Source organism: Bipolaris zeicola, assembly GCF_000523435.1.
Source record: "Bipolaris zeicola 26-R-13 unplaced genomic scaffold scaffold_35, whole genome shotgun sequence".
In the NCBI taxonomy this organism is placed as follows: Eukaryota; Fungi; Ascomycota; class Dothideomycetes; order Pleosporales; family Pleosporaceae; genus Bipolaris; species Bipolaris zeicola.
Window position 1 is genome coordinate 126,797 of NW_006912084.1, and position 18,979 is coordinate 145,775.

At 51.4% G+C, this 18,979-nt stretch overlaps 8 protein-coding genes across 8 annotated transcripts; 4 read left to right on the forward strand and 4 right to left on the reverse strand.

Annotated features, from left to right (window-relative positions):
* Positions 1–1,273: 1,273 nt before the first annotated feature.
* COCCADRAFT_34894 (uncharacterized protein) lies at positions 1,274–3,436 on the reverse strand (the record flags this gene model as incomplete). The annotated part of the gene is made up of 4 exons (XM_007711871.1): positions 1,274–1,935; positions 1,985–2,200; positions 2,764–2,839; positions 2,894–3,436. 4 exons carry the CDS (start codon positions 3,434–3,436, stop codon positions 1,274–1,276), a joined length of 1,497 nt encoding a protein of 498 aa, XP_007710061.1.
* Positions 3,437–5,855: 2,419 nt separating this feature from the next.
* Positions 5,856–6,457, forward strand: COCCADRAFT_3195 (uncharacterized protein; the record flags this gene model as incomplete). Its single annotated transcript, XM_007711846.1, has 2 exons — positions 5,856–5,910; positions 6,027–6,457. 2 exons carry the CDS (start codon positions 5,856–5,858, stop codon positions 6,455–6,457), a joined length of 486 nt encoding a protein of 161 aa, XP_007710036.1.
* A 426-nt stretch (positions 6,458–6,883) lies between these two features.
* On the reverse strand, positions 6,884–9,061 carry COCCADRAFT_90357 (uncharacterized protein; the record flags this gene model as incomplete). Its single annotated transcript, XM_007711896.1, has 3 exons — positions 6,884–7,847; positions 7,918–8,331; positions 8,400–9,061. 3 exons carry the CDS (start codon positions 9,059–9,061, stop codon positions 6,884–6,886), a joined length of 2,040 nt encoding a protein of 679 aa, XP_007710086.1.
* Positions 9,062–10,364: 1,303 nt separating this feature from the next.
* Positions 10,365–11,416, forward strand: COCCADRAFT_3197 (uncharacterized protein; the record flags this gene model as incomplete). Its single annotated transcript, XM_007711847.1, has 2 exons — positions 10,365–10,750; positions 10,813–11,416. 2 exons carry the CDS (start codon positions 10,365–10,367, stop codon positions 11,414–11,416), a joined length of 990 nt encoding a protein of 329 aa, XP_007710037.1.
* A 1,273-nt stretch (positions 11,417–12,689) lies between these two features.
* COCCADRAFT_24469 (uncharacterized protein) lies at positions 12,690–14,189 on the forward strand (the record flags this gene model as incomplete). The annotated part of the gene is made up of 5 exons (XM_007711862.1): positions 12,690–12,836; positions 12,888–12,972; positions 13,025–13,245; positions 13,420–13,705; positions 13,759–14,189. 5 exons carry the CDS (start codon positions 12,690–12,692, stop codon positions 14,187–14,189), a joined length of 1,170 nt encoding a protein of 389 aa, XP_007710052.1.
* A 219-nt stretch (positions 14,190–14,408) lies between these two features.
* On the reverse strand, positions 14,409–15,455 carry COCCADRAFT_90271 (uncharacterized protein; the record flags this gene model as incomplete). The annotated part of the gene is made up of 1 exon (XM_007711897.1): positions 14,409–15,455. The coding sequence occupies one exon, from the start codon at positions 15,453–15,455 to the stop codon at positions 14,409–14,411; it is 1,047 nt and encodes a 348-aa protein (XP_007710087.1).
* Positions 15,456–16,816: 1,361 nt separating this feature from the next.
* Positions 16,817–17,406, forward strand: COCCADRAFT_34901 (uncharacterized protein; the record flags this gene model as incomplete). Its single annotated transcript, XM_007711872.1, has 2 exons — positions 16,817–16,908; positions 16,980–17,406. The coding sequence occupies 2 exons, from the start codon at positions 16,817–16,819 to the stop codon at positions 17,404–17,406; spliced, it is 519 nt and encodes a 172-aa protein (XP_007710062.1).
* A 636-nt stretch (positions 17,407–18,042) lies between these two features.
* On the reverse strand, positions 18,043–18,966 carry COCCADRAFT_3200 (uncharacterized protein; the record flags this gene model as incomplete). Its single annotated transcript, XM_007711848.1, has 1 exon — positions 18,043–18,966. One exon carries the CDS (start codon positions 18,964–18,966, stop codon positions 18,043–18,045), a length of 924 nt encoding a protein of 307 aa, XP_007710038.1.
* Positions 18,967–18,979: the final 13 nt, after the last annotated feature.

The following is an 18,979-nucleotide window of genomic DNA, read 5'->3' on the forward strand; positions in this document are numbered from 1 at the left end:
TTTGGCATTAAAAAAAAGACAACATTCCCTCATTACCCCGTATCCGGTCAGGCAGCATTGCACGAATCCAGCCTAGGAAGGCGTCACAGTAGATTTATCGACATGAAGTACACATCCGACTACGTCATACAAATTACTCCGTACACTCCTCTCCAACCTCTCTACCGCTACCAACAGCGCCACCACCATCCCAAACCCAAGCATTATAACACAGTTCAGTCGTACGTACACACACACACACACACAACCTCAATCACGCCAACCTTAAACCAGCATCGCTTCATACTTTTCTCCCCTTCCATTCACAAGGGGGGCCAAGTATCGTTCGTACTTACTTCCTGCTGTCCCGCTGCGCCTCCTTCCCAAACGAGAAATATCCAGCCAAACCCATGACGCGAGCTCACCACCCCTCATGCATCCAATCCCTCAGCCTTGTCGTCCAACGTCCAAAATTTCGGTATCTGCCTTGTTCCGCTAGGCAAAAAATAAAATAGAATAAAACAGGCAACCAGACTTAATTTTCGTCTTCTTTTCTTAGTGTTCACCCATATTCCTTCTACGTCCAGCGTCGATGCCTTGTCGCCTGATTTCCTTGCCTCGGCTTGGCCTTTTTGTCGCTCGGGGCCGACTTCTCGATTTGGCCCCCTCCCGCTAGTAAAGATGATTTGTACTTATGATAGTCAAAGAGGCAGACGTATACGTATATAGTAGCAATGTGATGGGTCGAGGGCCCGGTTCGCTGGATGCAGTGCTAGGGGGTAAAAAGGCAGCAAAAGATAGCCAAACAGAGGCTCAATCACAAAGCCCTTTTTCGGCCACAGCGATACTTATACGCCAATCAAATTGAACGGTGAATAAGCCGTTCATCAAGGCAGAATGTTACACGAGACAAGCCGTTTTTTTGTTGTGTACCGGATTGAAGGGATGAGGGTTTCAATACTAGTTACCACCACTACTATTAGAGAAATGGAGAAGCCCAAACTACTAAAATCTTCCATGGAATTAGGCATCAGCCTCGGCCATGGGGACTCTGGACACCTAAATGCAAGCAGCCAGCTGAAACCAGCAGGAAAACAACCTCCCCCGTATTGCCGGTCCTCCCGCTTGGCTCAGGATCCACCGTGTAAGCAGCCTAATCAATGATGCATTCTGCATTTCCACACACAAGTCTATGAGTACATATGCTGTGTAACGATGTTTGCAAAAAAGCGTTGACACCAGCCATGATTGAACCACCACCTCTGACCATCCGAGGTCGCGTGACACAAGCCATTTACCAGATGCCCGGCAGAATGGCGTACCTCTTGCGCTTGTACTTGTCGCCAAATTCCTTGCGATACCTCTTCTCCTTCTTCCATGCCCACACACCCATCTGCCCAACAGCAATGACAATGAAGAGCAGCGTGGAAAGGCTACGATTGATCAGGGCCACGCCGAGCCACGCCATCGACTCAAACATGTAGTTGGGGCATGTTACCAAGTTGAAGCCCAAGCCCTGAGGGATACCGCGTTCGGTGCTGCCGGGACGACGCAGGTTCTTCAGCGTGACGTGTGTACTGTAGTTGCACACCTCGCCAATGGCAAACAAGGCGACGCCCAGGTATGTGAGAATAGGATTCGGGCGTCCTGCCGCGGGGCTGTTTGGACCATAGCTCCAGTAAGCCAGGTTCAAGCCAGAAAGGAGCCAGTAGTGGCCGCTGTTCTTCACAATGTTCATGGCGGGCATGGTAGCCGACGAGAAGCGGTGCACAAAAAGCGTCTCAAACTCGCGCTTAGCAAAGTGGAAGACGCACATGGCCAGGGTGAGTGTCTGGAGCTGCGACGGGGGCGCAGAGGTGCCGTAGATCAGAGGGCGGCCAAAGTAGATGAGCGGATGGATGAGGAGGGGTCCGAGGTATTCGACGATGAAGACGGTTCGCCATGATATCTGTGGTCCTGAAATAAGGTAAGCCATGAGCATGCTGTGACAAAGTGCGTTGCGTACCCAAGTCCTTGACATCGACGGCGCTCTTGTTCCTCAAGCCGGTGTCGTACACCTTGACATCCTTGGTGTTTGGTATTGGGGACCCATCGCTGCCCTTTGTGACGCGTAGGCGGTGGATCGAGAAGCGCGAGGCTTTTGCAATTTCCTCAAAGATCTGAGCGGTTGAGGCATCGGCGCTGACGGTAATCGTCTCGGGAAGGTTTTTGATCGGTCGGCCTAGCGAGGGGTTAATCCGGCTGCTATTCGAGAAGCGGGGAACAGCAGAGAGAAGGGGCGTTGGGCTGTTGCAGGGAATTGCCCTTACCTCGGGGGCGCACAACAATGGTGAGCGGTGATGCGGACATTGTGATGTGCAGAGGCAGGTGTCTGTGTCGAGGGTGGGACTTTTGACTATCTGTTTAGGTTGAGGTGCCTCGGCCCACCGGGGAAGCTAGGCGGACAGGAGCATAGCGAGCACACATCGACTTCCACACACTCAACCACGAGTCGAGGAAAACCAGCCATTTGGCCAACACAACTAATCATAGAATACTGAATTGACACTCTTGAGTACCGAGGTTCTTCATGAACGGTATGTTTGTCTTCGCACTTCGCTGTTGCCGTTGAGCATGTGATTGCTTGCTGACAATGGGAGAAGAGAAGCGGACAAGACCTCACATGCGCTGACAGGAAGGCCTTATGCCTCCAGTTCATCCAGTCACAGTTCATGTCCTGTCTCTCTCTTTCTCTCTACTCCCGCAGCTGGACCACAATCTGCCATGCAACCTCGGGGCCCATGCAAGCCACCATCTCACCAACCATGCCTCGAATCGAATGAGGATCCCGCAGATCACTACTGTCCCATGATACAAGATCCTGCAAGTTGGTTAGTGCCATCTAGTCAACCACTGCCTGTCGTATGTGGCATACCTGAAGCTCTACCAGTCTGTTACCCGCGCGAAACGGCATTGTAGCCAGATCAATCTTCTCTTCAATCTCTTCGGCCGTCATCACCCCTGGCATCTTGAGATCGAAAAGCGACATACCGCTCATCCACGCGTCTGCAGCCTCGGTAGGCGAGAGTAAGGGATAGTCTGAATAGTCGTCTTGTTCTGCAGTGTCTGCGCCTTCCGTCTGGTCTGCCCCAGACTCTTGTTCCTTTTGTCTCCGCCGCTCCCTCGCCAAGGACACGTACTTTTTCTTGTCGAGCAGGCTACGCAGTTCACCATCTAACGGGTGCCACTCATACGACTCTGGGTCGAGAACGTGTTGTGGCTTGTAGTCGCCTTTGTACTTCATCTTGGTGCACGTGTGGATATAGTAGCCCATGTAGTAGTACTCGTAGCCGCCCTCAAGCGCGAGTGCGGCTTCACGGAGGGCACTCAATTTGCCAAACTGCCATTCGGCAAAGTCGGAATGATATAGCATGTACACACCACTGACGCAATGGGGAAGCAGGTCCAGCACGCCCATTGCAATTAGTCGGCCATCGAGGCGGTAGCACTGATGGAAGGAGCCCAAGAGCTGCTCTTTGCCATCGACAGTGCGTGAGGATGGCTGTAGTGGAGAATCACAGAGGAACCTTCTGAAGCCTGACTGTGATATCTGGTTGAGGGGTTCTTTGTGTACAGTTTGTTGATAGTTTTTGAACAAGTCATACTTCTCGGGCGTGAAGACTGCCGGTTCAAGTGTCACGTCGAAGCGATGGGCGGGTTCAGGCGGTTGTTTGACATTCTGCAGCTCTGACCTGTGCACCTCTCGGACAAGGTCAAACGTGTTCTTTAGCCGAGCCTTTTCTCTGTCCATCATTAGCCTAGGCGCGGGATGGGTCATGTGGAGTGCACCGACTGTTTGGACAACGGGTAGAGCCTAGAAGCCTCTTTGATGTACGACTCGCCTAGCACATGGTCGTTCCAATGATTGACCGCTTTCCGCTGGTCTTTGGAGGGCTTGAATGAGGCAACGGGCAGACTTTGTGTCAGGTCAGCATTGTTGGGTTTGTGGACAGGATCAATCAATGCTTACCGGATTGTGTAATGGGGGCAGCAGTGGCGAAGGACGTCTGGCTTGTAGAAAAGAGTGCCGGATCTACAAGGGCGCGTCAGCAGCTATTGTAATCAAGGCATAGTGAGGTGGGCTGTCACCTCCTCCAGCCGCGGTCGACGAGTAGTTGGTAGACTTCAACGGTCAATCGTTTGGAGAGAAAGTAGAAGCTGGCGCCTGATTGGCTGCGTTAGTTGGGGGTCGAAGCTCATCCCGGCTTCTCCCGCTCGGGACTGGGATGGCCCGTGGGTGTGGTTACAGGCGGGGGGTTTTGCGAGGAGGGGCCGATGGGTTGGAGAGCAGAAATGTGGGCAGGGCGAGTGCAAAGGGTGGATGGATGGATGGACGCACTTGGCGTGGCTACGATGTGTATGTGTGGTATACGTCGGTAGATGGTGGTAGTGGGTGTAGTAGGGCGAGGGAGATAGGCTGGGCAGGGGGAAAATATCCAACCAAGGGAGCAGAATTGCTTGCAGTGCGGGGGCCCTGCACGTGCAGCTGTGCAACCTTAACGGGACATCAAGTGCAGGCGACGACTGTGGACACGGGATGGGGGTGGGGGGAAGGGAAGGGAAGGGAAGGGCAGGACGCACGAGAATTGGCAGCGTCTTTGCAGTATCCACACTCATCGCTGCTGCGGTAGCCTGCACAGCGAGGATTAGCGGGTCGTGTGGATGAGAGCGAGGGAGGAGGAGGAGGAGACAGGGAGCGGAGCGGCGGCGCGAGGGCGGGCGAGGCCCAGGAACCAGCCAGACAGGCACGGGGCGGAGGGCAGCAGAGTGGTTGGAGCACGACATACCGGCGGGCGTTGCGCTCGACTGCATGAGGGCAGCATAAGCGTCGTGGACGGTGGTGGGGGTGGTGCCAGTCGAGGAGGATGGGGACAGTGGCGGCGCAGGGTTGAGGAGGAAAAAAAGGGAGAGAGGGAGAGAAAGCAAGTGCGTGTATGTGTGGGATATTGTTTGTGTGCATATGTATGGATGTATGGATGTATGTCAGTGTGTACATGTATTATCTGCTACTAGTAGCACAGCGGCACTGGTAGCTTGACATACACGAGGCCCGTCTGGCGTCTTCTAGTGGGCGTCGGCCGCAGGCAGCCAAAACGGCGGGCGAGGCACCTCCTCGTACGTCATGGCGGTGCATTCGCCCATCCTGCCAGCTGCCTCGCTGTCGGCCTGGTGGTGTGTGTAGTGTAGTGTATGTAGCACTACGCCCACACAGCGTACACAATGACTACTTATCCGCCTCTCTGTCTGGCCGCTCAATCTGCCCACCCCCTTGTGGGCTGGCGACATGGTGCACTGCCCAGGGCTGCCCCCGGACCAAGCTCTCTGCTCATGCTCTGCTCTCCTGCAGGCCTGCAGGCCCGGCCTTGGCAACAGCCGTGACGCTTCCGCCAGTCCTTAGTTTCGCACGCAAAAAAGTCCCTGACCCGAACCACCTACTAAAACATCCCCATCCACCATGCCGTCCCTCTCTGCTGCCCGCAGGCTCCTTCACCTTCCTCAGCCCCGTCACCCGCGGGACTGAGCCTCGCTCAGCCCACACAGCCCACAAGACTGCCACTGCCACTGCCACTGCCACTGCCATTCGCCTTCCCACCACACCCCCCCCTTTTTTTGACCAAGCTTGAGTCCCCCCATCCGCTCCCCGTCCCGCCGCCCGCCACGCTCGCTGCTTGCTCGGCTTCATTTCACACCGCCTAGCGACCCTCTGCTCCTCCCACGGCGCTCCTCCAACTCGTCGTGCGCTCCTGTCGCGTCCCGCTGAGTCGCATCCACGCCCTGCCGTTCGCCACTCTCCCTCTCCCTCTCTCCCTCTGCATTGTCCTTCGAGCTGTCGCGACATGGCCGCTACCCAACAGCTGCCGATGCAGTCACGCACAGGACGTCTCAACCAGCGTAAGTCTGCTCACGCGACCCCACACGCGCTTGCCCTCCGCAACCCCCCCCCCCCAGTCCAAACCTGCTAGTCTTTTGCCGCTTCTCTCTGTCTGCAGCTGGCTGATTGGTCCTAGGCTACGGCTCCCAAGGCGAGCGCCTAGTCGCCGGTGTGGTGCCGCTCTCCGCCGACAAGTACTACGTCCTACTTATTCAGTCGACCAAACGCAACGGCTGGGTCCTCCCCAAAGGCGGCTGGGAGACGGACGAAGCAACCGCCCAAGACGCTGCCAAACGCGAAGCCTGGGAAGAAGCGGGCATAATATGCAAAATCAACTACGACCTTGGCCTCATCCCCGAGAAGCGCAGGCCCGACCAGCTCACCTCGCAGGCCCCAAAGGCCTCGTACCATTTCTTTGAAGCCACGGTCGAGAAGCAGGAAGCCCAATGGCCCGAGCAGCACAAGCGGAATCGGAATTGGTTCAGTTATAGCCAGGCCCGTCAGGCCTTGGCCGAACGCCCGGAACTCCTCGACGCCCTCGACCGATGTACCATGCACAGAACATAGATTTGCCCCATCTGCTGCACCTTCTCCTTGTCCTCTCCATTCACCCCCTTCCTCTAATATTGCATCAACACGGGATTTTCAAAAGTTTCGGGGGTTACTATAGACATCTGACACTATCTTGTTTGCTTCTGCACATGGCGTTGTGGTAGCTCTTCGTCAGGTAGAATGATGCATTGACCGCTCTCTTGTAGCAAAGAGTTGCCGGGCCACACCAGGCTCACAATAACGCACTTTGGCATCGCCAGGTACTGCTCCTCTCAGCTTATTTTCGGTGCCGTTTTGTTCGTCCACTAAAACGCTATTAAGAGCAACGTTGCATGGTTGGGTAGTTGACCACTTTGCTAAGACAGGTGACTGGCATTGAGCACACACATCTGCCTCTGTTGCTTGCTTGCACCCAACACCGTGATGGATGAATCCAGTCTGTCAAAACGCAGTCCTTCCAGTCTTGACCGTCTTCAGTATCCCCTCGTCAGCCAGCTTCTCAATCATATTGTACAGGACAAAATCACAGCCCCTCTTGACTACCATGTTAATCGTGACAGGCACCATCTCTTTATGAAACGTGACATTGCTCTGGTATGGTACCTGTCCAATAGGAACCGTGAAATCCGCACACCCAAAAATGGGACAGATACTCGCGCCCGTCACGGCAGCGCCCTCGGGCCGAACAGCCAGATAGGATGCGTCCGGCGACTCGTTAAGCAAGCGCTCGCGGAACGAAGGCAGCCCACCCGTGCCGATATCATACAGCATGACCGACTCGGAGCATGACTCGGCTGTGCTATACTGGAACTCGTCCTCGTACCACGCTACTGCCTGCCTCTTGGTCTCGAGAGCTGCATCATAGCTCGCTTGGTTCGTCACGCTCTCGTTGAAGCCTATCCATCCGGGTCGTCGTGCAGGATCAATTGGCGGGAAACGGCCCTCAAACATGTCTTTCCACGCTGTAATCAAGGGCTTGCCGACAACCAGCCATGAGCTCCATGAGTTGATTGTGTTCGTTGCTTGGTTCATGACGGTAAAATTACTCGCAATCGGATTTGTGGCATTTTGGATAGTAGCAGTAAAGTTTACCTTCTTGACACGCATATCGAACACGCGTGCCATGTCTTCGATGAACTTTTCCAGGATCGGTTCGGCAGCCGAGTTGTTCAGCGGCAGGTAGTCAGTGGGATAGATGATTGTTTTGGGGAATGTATCCGTGTCCGGCACAACGAGGGGTGAGAGACCGGTAGTGGATGTGTCTTGGTACAAATGAGGAGCATACCATGCTTTGGCAAATTTGACCCATTTGTGAGGATCGCGACTGAAGACACCTGCCGTGTCCGTTGCAGCACCAAGAGGAATAACGCGTTCGAGGGACATGAGACCTTGGCTGGGACGTTGACTATTGTGTGCCTTTTAGTTTCGATAATCGGGCAAAACCAAAGCATGATATCGGAGTAGAAGAGACATACCCATATACACCAGCCACTGCAGCCGGTCTTCGCATAGAAGACCCTGTATCACTGCCCACAGCATAATCCAACCATTCATACGCCGCGACTGCACATCCGCCTCCAGACGACGAAGCCGAGCAAGTCAACCACCCATCGCCTCTAGGGTTGAAGGGATACTGTTCGTCCTGCCACTCCCACGGATTCGCCCCGGACGCAAATTGAGCTAGTTTCTGCTTTCCAACCACCACGCCCCCTAGATTGAGAATCTGTTGCACCGAAGGCGCGGTGCCATTTGCTACCGGTGTAATGACTGACCATGCATGGCTGCCCGCGCTTGTTTGCAGCCCTTTGATGTCGTAGAGATCTTTGATAGCCACGCGGGATCCAGCCAAGGGACGAGGGTCGTCCCATGAGTAGATCCTGGAGGGAACACTGTGCGAAGCTCTTAGTAAAAGTTCTCTGCGCCCAATCACGAGACAGCTAAGTACTGGATAACTGACGGTATCAATGGATCTTGAAATTTCGGCGAGAACATGCCAATGGGGTAGTGTGTATTTTCACCGTCATTAGCGCCATATGCTCCGAACAGAAACGTCTTGTACGTATCGGGGTATAAGCGATAAACGGTGGCAAAGCTTATCGAGCTCCCGTCGACAGAGGCGAGGTAAGGTCCTGCTGGGAGGTCGACGGAAGATTCCAGCTCTACCTGGTTGATCGTCGTGTTTGCAGTCACCAAGGGATCCAGGACGAGCAAGCTGCTGTTGAAGGAAGCAATGTACTCAACAGCAGAGGCGTCAAGGGATGACTGCACCCGTGACAAAATGTACAACCCGCCTAGGAAGTCATGGCTGAACACATCATCGCCTTCGAGGTACGCGGAGACGATGCTTTCCAACGTATCCTTTGTGATGAGCGTCGCATTCGTCTTGACCAAGGCAATAGGGATCGAAGTCGCTCGGTCAGATGTGACTGTAGTACAGCGTGCACTTGCCTTGGGGTGCTTTGTATCTGCCAAGTACGAAACATCTCCGAGCGCAAAGACGGTATGGCCAACAGTATCGCTCAAAACAACGCTGTGCGGGTTTCTCTGGATGTTACTAGGGGTAGCTATCACAGACCTTGCTGCAAGCAATGCGATTACCAGAATAGAGCGGGCCGCCATAGTCTTCCTAGCGAATGTAGGTCAGATTATCTGAACGGCTTTGCCATTATGCGTTTTTATACCCACCCCCCGCAGTGAATAAAAGTGGGTCGATATAGGCATGGGAGATAACAGCCGTCCTAGATATGGCGGGAGAGAGAGAGCCATTCAAGGGTACAGCGTCGCCAAAGCCCCAACCTTTCCTTTCTGGCGATGATGCAGGACTTGGCGGATGCAGGCCTGGCGAATCGCAATTCCAAGGCTAGGAGGATGGGAGTGGACTTGCTGTTGCCAGAACGTGACTACGTTGGTAAGATGCGAAACTGATGCAGAGTTTCCCAATATCCATTCGTATCTACATCATTTATATTCCCCACGTTTGTGATATTGTGCTTCAGCCATGTTATCTCAAGCGACCTTGCATACAGCATAGTTGATCAGCCAACAACAATGCGACTTCACGTGATATTCAGAAATCAGAGGTAACGACGAGTTTGGCAGAGCTGGAGGCTGACATTCTAGTAGTGCGATAGATGAAGAGTAAATGCGCATTGCGCTTGGTTACATCCAATGACCTTTTATACAAGTCATCCCAAGCTCGTGTCAGCATGGCTCCGACCCTGATGCTCACTCTTTATATGCGCTTCGGCGCATAGTTGTTAACACAACATTCACATACACCTGCGGTCTGCTTAAAACTTGAATCCCTGTTTTAAGTTCCGTTGTAGTAGTCCGCCGAGTCCTGGTGTGGGGGGCACTCTTGTCGAACGTACATTTTAACCTAATTAGCGTCATCCTAACTTGACATATACATTTGCGCACATCACCGTCGCTAGTATAACTCCCATATTGGTCGCAACAGCTGATGTTCAAGACGGCACAAAATATCTTATTCAAGTTTTGGCTGCAGTGATAGGTGCAGGTTCCGGCTTATACGGGAGCACAAGTAGCCCTCGCTTACCTATTCTAACGCAGGTTGGTAAATCTATGACAGTGACACTCAAAACAACCAATAACCTGTAGTACGTTAGTGTTTAAAACTCGCGAAACTGGTTATGATGCTCCGGAACACGGACAAAGTCGACTTCCGTAGACTTCCGGCTCGGCCAGTTTAGTCCGCAACATCGAGAATGATTTGTGATAATGCTCACAGGGTCGGTTTCTCAATAATACCAACACGCGCTAAGTAGTATTATAAAATGATATCTTCATGTCTAATTGGCAAACATTCAAGAATCTCTATTCATTGATTCAACGATCATCTCACTCCTTGATACACAATCTTTGTTTACTAAGAACTTTTATCTAGTACATACATATCAAAATGGGCATCGTAGCAGTCGCGGGAGGAACTGGCCAGCTTGGTCGCACAATTGTTGAAGAAATACTCAAACGCGGGGGCCAGGAAGTGATCATTCTTGGTCGAAAGGCAATACCACTGATGCGGTACTACATTACGAAGGCTAACAAAAACCGGCAGAAAGATGATGCTAAGGCCAAGGAAATCGGCGCCCGCATAGTCGCCATAGATTACAACAACACCAGCTCCATCGTCAGCACACTTGAAGAGAACAAGGTCGAAACCGTAATTGCAGTATTGAACTTGATGGGCGGCATCGAGCCTGAACTAGCCTTGATTTCTGCTGCGGATCAATCGAAAACAACAAAGCGCTATATTCCCAGCTGTTGGGGAGTGAAATGTTCGCCTGAGTAGGTCATTGAACTACATGAATGCTAGAGTGAGCGTTAAGTACTGAACTAACCTTCGCAAGAATTGCCGCGATTTCCCCTCTGGACGCCGCCAAGCTTGCCCTCTTGCATGCTGTCGAGGCCACCTCTCTCGACTCCACATCGGTGATTAACGGCATGTTCATGGATTACTATGCTCCCCCGGGTATAAAGACATATTTCCCACCTCTCGCTTTCGTTCTCGACATGGCCAACAACGTGGCCGCCATCCCAGGCTCAGGTGACGTGCCCGTGGTTTTTACCTACACCTTTGACGTTGGCCGCATGGCTGCTGCTCTGTTGACTCTACCGAAGTGGAGCAAGTTTTACTACATCATCGGCGATAGAGCAACGTGGAATCAAGTTATCCAAATGGCAGAGGAAACTAAAGCTGTCAAGTTTGACGTTAAACATGATTCGGTGGAGATGCTGAAGAAGGGTCAGGTCACTGAGCTCCCTTCTCATATACACTTGTATCCATTCTTCCCTAAAGAACAGTTGCAGGGTGCCCTCTCGTCATTGGGAATATTGTTTGATAATGGAGGCTTCGATCTGAAGCCGGCAAAGGGGGAAAGCCTGAACGAGATCTTCCCAGAGGTCAAGTTGACATCAATGAAGGACATAATTGGGGCTTGGAAGGGAAAATAAATCTAGCCAATGTGGTGTGGGATTTCTTGACAGGAATGTAGGTAGGAATGTGGTGATCCTTTTACAATCAATGCCAATCGGCATGAAAACAAGCCCTACTGACATCTAAACCCCATCCGAACATCATTATTTCGCGTCGCCAGAACCATAGAAATTGACAGTGAGCTCTGCCTGGGTCTCCAATGGAGACACTTCGCCTTCTACTCGACCCCCAAGAGAAGAAACTCATTTTTTTGCGTAAGTTTCCCGTTCGAGACATTCGTACTCTTAGCCAGATATCCTCTACTCCACTACAGCTCGACTGGGAGAGCGTGGACCACGTTTCTGCCGCGTAAATAGCGTATACCTTGGGCTGATCATTCATCGTACAGAGCGTTCTCTGATAGGCCCTCGTACAGCGCGTCCTTTGATAGGTCAGAACTAGGGTGACCAAGTGTGCATAGGCTTGGCCAGTAAACTACGTACACTAGCAAAACATGCTCGGAAGTCTCTCGGCCCATCGATAATTAGCTACGGCACCGGCATCTTGAGCGAGAGAATTCCAACTCTAACCTGCGTCTAATTTTGATCGGAATGCTGCATCGAATTGCCGACACACCTATGCGTGAAGCACGATCGAACAGCGAAGTAATCAAGATGACAAAGTTGCAATGTTGTACTGCCTGAACGACCAAGCAACGAGAAAGGGACACTGTGAACCGTTGCCTTACTTGCCATAGTTACCAACACAGGTTTTGTATGTGCGGGAATATGCCAAAGATGATAATCTGGCACTTCTTCGGGTGATCTAGGTGTATCATCCCTTCCTGAGTATCCTAACCTGTGTTACTCCCTTACTAGTAGCCCACATTCATGTTTGGCTGTACGCGTCTATGTAAGTGGGAACCCTCGGATAAGAACTTTCCAACGGATTTTCGCAGCATCCGGCTTCCGAGCCTCAATATCGCTCGTTGCATTCACCCAAACAAGGTATAAGATCCTGATATTGTCACTGATTTCTTTCTGCGCAACTTCAAACATACTTGTTTTCTAGTATGGAGCCTCAAATTTCTGCGTTTCCGGCGCACACAATGCGAACATTTGCATTCGCTTATCTGGCGCTTGCAATAATTGCATATATACCCAAACTCATCTATAAAGTGAAATTGGCAAAGTTGCCTATGTTCGATGACAGCACTACTGAGAAGCAGCGGCAATTCTATATGACATCTGCGAAGAATGTCTATGTCAATGGATTTAACAAGGCTAGTACACTCAGCTCTCTACGCACTCAATGGCTCATGAACATCAGTTTAAAAACAAGGTCTATCGTATTGCGGCGCTCTACGAAAACGATGTTGTGGTTTTACAACCCAGCATTCTGCCCGAGCTACGAAAACTTGGACAAGATGTTCTGAACCCTTACAAGATGGCCAAGCAGGTTAGAGTCAATTTTTTACCAACCACCGCTATGATTGCTGACAGTGTACAGACCATGGAGGCGAAGTACATGAAAATTGAGTATAATCTTACATTCCTTGCTCATTCCGTACAGGCTGATCTTGCCCCTGCATTGAGTAAGTCCAGGTTACCCTGATACAACTAAAGCAATTGCTAAATCAAACCAAGCACGCATGAATGATCAAGTCTGTGAGGAGGTTGAGGTTTCCATGAATCACTACTTCCCGCGCTGCGAAAACCCAACTCCAATCCAGCTGTACGGGATCCTGGCCAACATCGTCACCCAAGTATCTGGCCGCATCTTCGTCGGACCAGAGATTGGCCGGGATCCAACCTACCTTGATTGTGCAGTCAACTACGCACATGAGGTTACGCATGTTATCAATGCGGTTAGACGATTGCGTCCCTGGCTACGGCCTATACTTGCTCCCCGACTCCCCGAGAGCTAACGATTACGAGCCATAGAGCGCAAGATGAAAAATTGCGTGGAGCCTATAATTCGTCAAAGACAAGAAGCCGAGAAATCTGACCCTGCGTGGAAGAAGCCAGATGACATGTTGCAGTGGATGCTGGCGCGCTTTGAATCCTCGAACGCCACGGAAACGCTTCATTATGTCACGAAACAGCAGGTATTGCTTACCTTTGCGGCTATTCACACAACCACCATGGTAACTACAAATATACTCTATACACTGGCTGCGACAACGGAGTATGTGCCCGCGCTACGCGAGGAAATCAGTACTGTCCTAGCTGAACATGGCGGGGTGCCGACGCCCAGAGCCCTCCAACAGATGGTCAAGCTAGATTCGTACATGAGAGAAGTTAACCGCTGCTATCCACCGGATCTCAGTACGTTTTCCAATCTGCATCACTTCATCTCAATCTGCTAATATGCGTCCTAGGTGTTTTCTCCCGTAGTGTCCTAAAGCCCATCACCCTCTCCAACGGCCAACAAATTCCCACCGGCGTCTCTGTCAAAGTTCCTTCTTTCCAAGTTCTTCCTAGCTGGGATCCGAACACCGACACCGATGAATTCGACGGCTTCCGGTACTACAAGCAGCGAATCCAAGCGAGCAGACCGGCCGAGCAAGCACGCGCTCAATTCGTTTCCTCGCATGAAGAGAGTCTCGCTTGGGGTTATGGAAGACATGCTTGTCCTGGGCGTTTCTTTGCTGCGAGTGAAATCAAGATGCTACTTATCAAGTTTATTATGGATTATGATATTAGCATGCCTGATGGTCGCAAGGAGAGATATGCGCAGGTTGGAATAGGAAGTTTCTGTTCACCGGATACGACAAAGGCATTGGTTTTCAAGAGAGTTGTACGTTCGTAGAGTTAGAATTAGTAGATTCTTAGAATGTGAACCATGGATGCAAACAAGAAATAATCTTAGTACAATCTAACGATAGTAGTGTGCAAGTGTTTATTATGCGAGCCCAAGATATCTACTTGGGAGAGACGGCCTATTGCCGTAATCTAGCTACAGTGGGCAAGAATAGAAGATTTAGCACCGGTAGGACTAGATCGCCATCTAGTCATTCTCGGCACGGTGTTATACTGCATTAACCTCCTCATGCCACCCCTTCCGTCCCCGCTTTCTCTTCATACTACACTCCTCCAACCATATCCTCCCACTCGTCTCTCTCTCCTCAGGCGTAAATTCTCTCTTGTTCGCAAGCAAAAGATGCGTCTGCTCAAGCACCTCATGCTGAAACCGCAAGAAGAACTCGTTTGAGTCGTCAGGCACCTCGGGCTGTGCTCTCCAAAACGTTATACGTGAGGTGATAGGCTGCGGTATCTCGCTAAGAATGATTTTTAACCACTGCGGTGGAACAAGTTCCGTACCGCCTAGCTCTCGTTCAAGCCAGCTCGCCAGCCTTGTTGCTACTCGATCCACTCTCTGGCGCCACTCCACCTCATCAAGGGTATGACAATCGCGCTGATCGGCGCAAAATGTATACGCCATTTTCTGCCTCAGCATGCGAGACCACGCGTCGAATCTCTTCAACTGGGGGAAATGTTCCTTCAGCGTCCACGCATCGCGGACTATGCGCTCCCACATGAAGAACATGAGTTCTGCATCGCTGGCCGCTGGGGCAGGATAGACAAATTTTGAGGGGACATAAAGAGAATACTCATGGTATACAATCTGAACCCGCGTCACCAGGCGCGCGGGCGCGAGCGGGAATGAGCGTAGTGCGTGCGAAAGTGAGAGCTGATTTGATTGAGACCGCGTCCGGTGCAGTGTGCGTGGAGAAATCTCGACTGGCCGTGTGCGAAAAAGTGCGGATAGGGCTTCTGTGTGGATTTGGCGGTTTGTGAGCAGTAGGTTGAGGTGGGAGGCGAGTGTTCGCCGCGGGCTCCATCGCGTGGCAGCTTTTATGCGGTCGCGATAGTGGATCCCGCGATCGTGGAAGGTGTGACTATAGACCAAATCACGCAATTCGCGGGGGAGGGAAAGGAAGGGAAAGGGAGTATCCGTGAGATCTGTCCGGGGTGTGGGAGATGGCGGGGGGCCGGGTAGCGGGTATGAAAAACCGTTGGATGACTCGATTCGGATTGAGAAAGGCTGTGGGTGAAGGTCATTGCAGTGCGTCATTCCTTTTTTCTTTTTCGATTCTCTCTTAGAACTCAGGTTGGAGGAAATAAAGGTGTCAATGTATAGTGTGCCTGGACACACCGTTCTTCGCGAGACTTATCAACGCCGCGCTTTGATGATTGAGTCAAAGACATGTCTGCTCTGTGAACCGTGGAGGTGAGAGGGTCAAGTTTCATTACTGGAACTGAGTCACTAAGGGGGGTTTTGATTGGCTGCAGCAGACGCATTCGAGACGCTGCGCCCTCTGCCAGGCCCACTCGCTTTACAGCCGTGGCTGTGCTTCGAAATGCTTAGGTACAATCCATTTCGGGCCTATTCGGAGGCTAACAGTCGCGCCGCGATCCCAGCTCGAGAGGGCTGTGTCATACTTATGGTTAATGAACATCCTACACAGTAAGCTATAGTGGCAGCTTTGAGTAAAACCCACCAGTGCCTCTGTCATATGTAGATATACTATTCAGCTCCGAATACTGCCGTGCAGTACACTGTACCTTTTCGGGCCTCGTGGCGCAATGGAGCTGAGCTGTCGTCTCACAGTCTCTGTATGCAAATGCGGTGAGCTGCCGGTGGCCTAGCCATGTCGCAGCCGCAGAAGAATAGAGATACAGCGCAACAAGTGAAGAGTGGCTCCCGTTGTTCATGTTGGCGGGAAATAGTGAGAGCGAGTGGGTCCTAGCCGTCTTCCGCGCCATGATCACGTGACTGCTTGCTGCATACGGAGGTGCGGGAAGTTGTTGTGCTGATTGTTTCCGTTATCTTTCATCTGCAGTTATTTGTGCTGCAAAGCTACTGCCTTTTCTCATCAAGGTAGGGCGTCATTGTTACCGTTGCAGTGGCTTGTTGCTTTAGCTTAGCCGAAGTCATGGCTTCTGCAGCCTTGCTCTCATACAACCGATATAACCGAAAGATCAAAATAAGCAGCAACTACTTAGTACCCAAACTAGCTATCAACAACAACTGATACGCCTATCACAACATACACATTTGCAATTGATCATCCGTATCTAGTAGAGCTATAGCAGATTAAAAATGGTGTAGGTAGCAATTTGATAAGGTCTCGGATTATCTTGCACTGCTTGAAGAGGCCACTATTCTCCACTCTCTTCGGTTGCATGACAGCCTAACAAGGCTACGACATCGAATATATCGATTTGTTTGCCATGGAACGACGCCGCAATCCTTCTACTGTGGTATGATCGCAATGGGACCCAACATGATAACACAGGCGAGCAAGCCAATTTCTCGGCAACTCAGACCACTTAAATTCGGATGATTGAACTATTCACTGCGACATCACCACTACACCACTACATCACTGAACGACACCATCAACTGATAGATACATATATTCGAAATTTCTAATGAACTTCCAGCGGATCTTTCAGCTTGGTCTCCGTCGAGCTACGGGACCTAGCTTTAGGTTGCAGCCTACAGGTCATCTAGTCCAGCGGAGGTACGTCATAGCAGCTCAACTGAAGCTCTCCCTCATCCCCATCATATCCTTTGCTAACAAACATCAAGTAGGCTTATATCGCAAGAACAAGCCGCCAAAATAATCGCTGAACAACGTATACGACGCCCCGTCTCACCCCACTTATCTATCTACAAACCACAAATCAATTCGGTTACCTCGACCCTGCAACGTATTACAGGCCTTACTCTAGCTGGTTCCCTCTACATCTTCGGCATCGCTTACCTTATCGCTCCTTACACCGGATGGCACATGGACACTACATCCATGGTTGCAGCAGTTGCTGCGTGGCCCACTGCTATCAAGATGGGTGTAAAGGCTTTCGTTGCATTTCCCTTCTTCTTTCACGGGTTCAATGGACTGAGACACTTGACATGGGATGTTGATATTGGGTTCAAGAACCAGCATGTTATCAGAACGGGCTGGGCAGTCATTGGGACGACTGTTGTCGCGTCACTCTACTACACTTTCATGACATAGAAGTGCGGATTGGGTCGACCTCATGCTTCGGAAGAACACCATCATCAATAGACTAGAATAGATCCTGTCTACGAGGAACCTCGCCTTGTCACACCAAATGTCTTGTCGCATCGGATTGAGGTGGCATCTGATTGCGGTGAAATCACAACGAGACGAAGCTTGCAAGGCGTACTCGATCACTCGCACAGATCTCAATGATCGGTAGAGTATACAAAGCTGTAGACTTTTTCGCAAAAGTATCGAACAAGACTCGGGAATAAGTAAATCAATGAACTCTCTATCCCGCCACAGTGCGGATTTGCAAGTCATGCCAAAGGAAACTCTCTGCAACGTGAGGATATGAAGGAGAAACTGTATCTCATGAGAAATGTTGCCCATGAGATGTGGCCATGAATTCGAAAGTGATTGAGCAGCTTTGCAAGAGCTTCAAAAGCATCGAAACCAGAATGCTGGGTGATAAGATTTGTTCTACACAGAAGCCAGCATTCCCGTAGTGTCATGGCAACCGATATACTCGAAAAACTGCTGTTCAGGCTTGAGGACCATTACTTCGTGAAACAATCGCAGTGATATGTTGCTCTGCAACTCTGAAGCGTACTGGAAGAATCGACCAAAGATGTCGAGATGTGTTTTGTGCTATTTGCTCCAGCCTTCAAGCGACTTGAGATCGTCAAAATATCCAAGGCCAAAGGTGCGTTCAGTGTTCTGCTTGGGCGACGTCTTGTGCATGCATTGCATGAAGCGGTTACTGATGCAGCCGACCTCTTCGCCCTTGTCTCGCAAAAATTCCATGCCTTTGGTGAGCACCGGGTGCATGGTTTCGAGGTAGAGTTTGTGTTCACTCGGATTCGTATTGGACCAGTCTTGGCCACTTCTGATGACAGCGAGGTTCTTTCTGCCTGACACTGTGATGCGCTGCTTTCTCGTGTCGCCTTTCTTGACCTGTTCCGCAGACGGTTTGGGGAAAGCGGGCTCACCAATCAGGTGATCAGTCTGCGCCGCTGCGAGCCTGTCACGCATCGAACCCCAATAGAAGTGTTGTTGCATCTCGCCCGACACTGAGGAGCGCATATAAGCTGCGCCGTCCGGTACTACATTGTCGGAGAAGACAGTCTCGAACCGGTCAAGGGTTGGGAAGAATATTTCCATAAACCAACCTCGTTCCGACTCTGCTCGCAAGTCGGCCCACCATGCATCGAAGCCGCTGTCCCTGCTCCATTCCTCGAAGTCGGCCTTGGTCTGCCAGTATGGAATTACCACTTCATTGCGAAAGCCTCGATTGTCGGTGACTGACGCAGCTTCCCAGTACTTGGGCTTGGATTTCTTGGACCCATGCTCAACGAATGAGACCAGCTTTTGGTATGCAGGTCCTTGGGGATCGACGCTGTCTTCGTGCTGAACTCCGATGATGGCCATTACGAGATCTTTCGCCTCCTTCGGGAATCTAGCAGTATACGACGGAAAGGGCGGCACGAATCCATCTGGCGTCTTTGCGGGGATGGTGCGTTCGGTTTGTAGGTGCGATGGAATCGCATGGTCCAATGCACGTTCTTCTGCCATGACTGTTTGACTT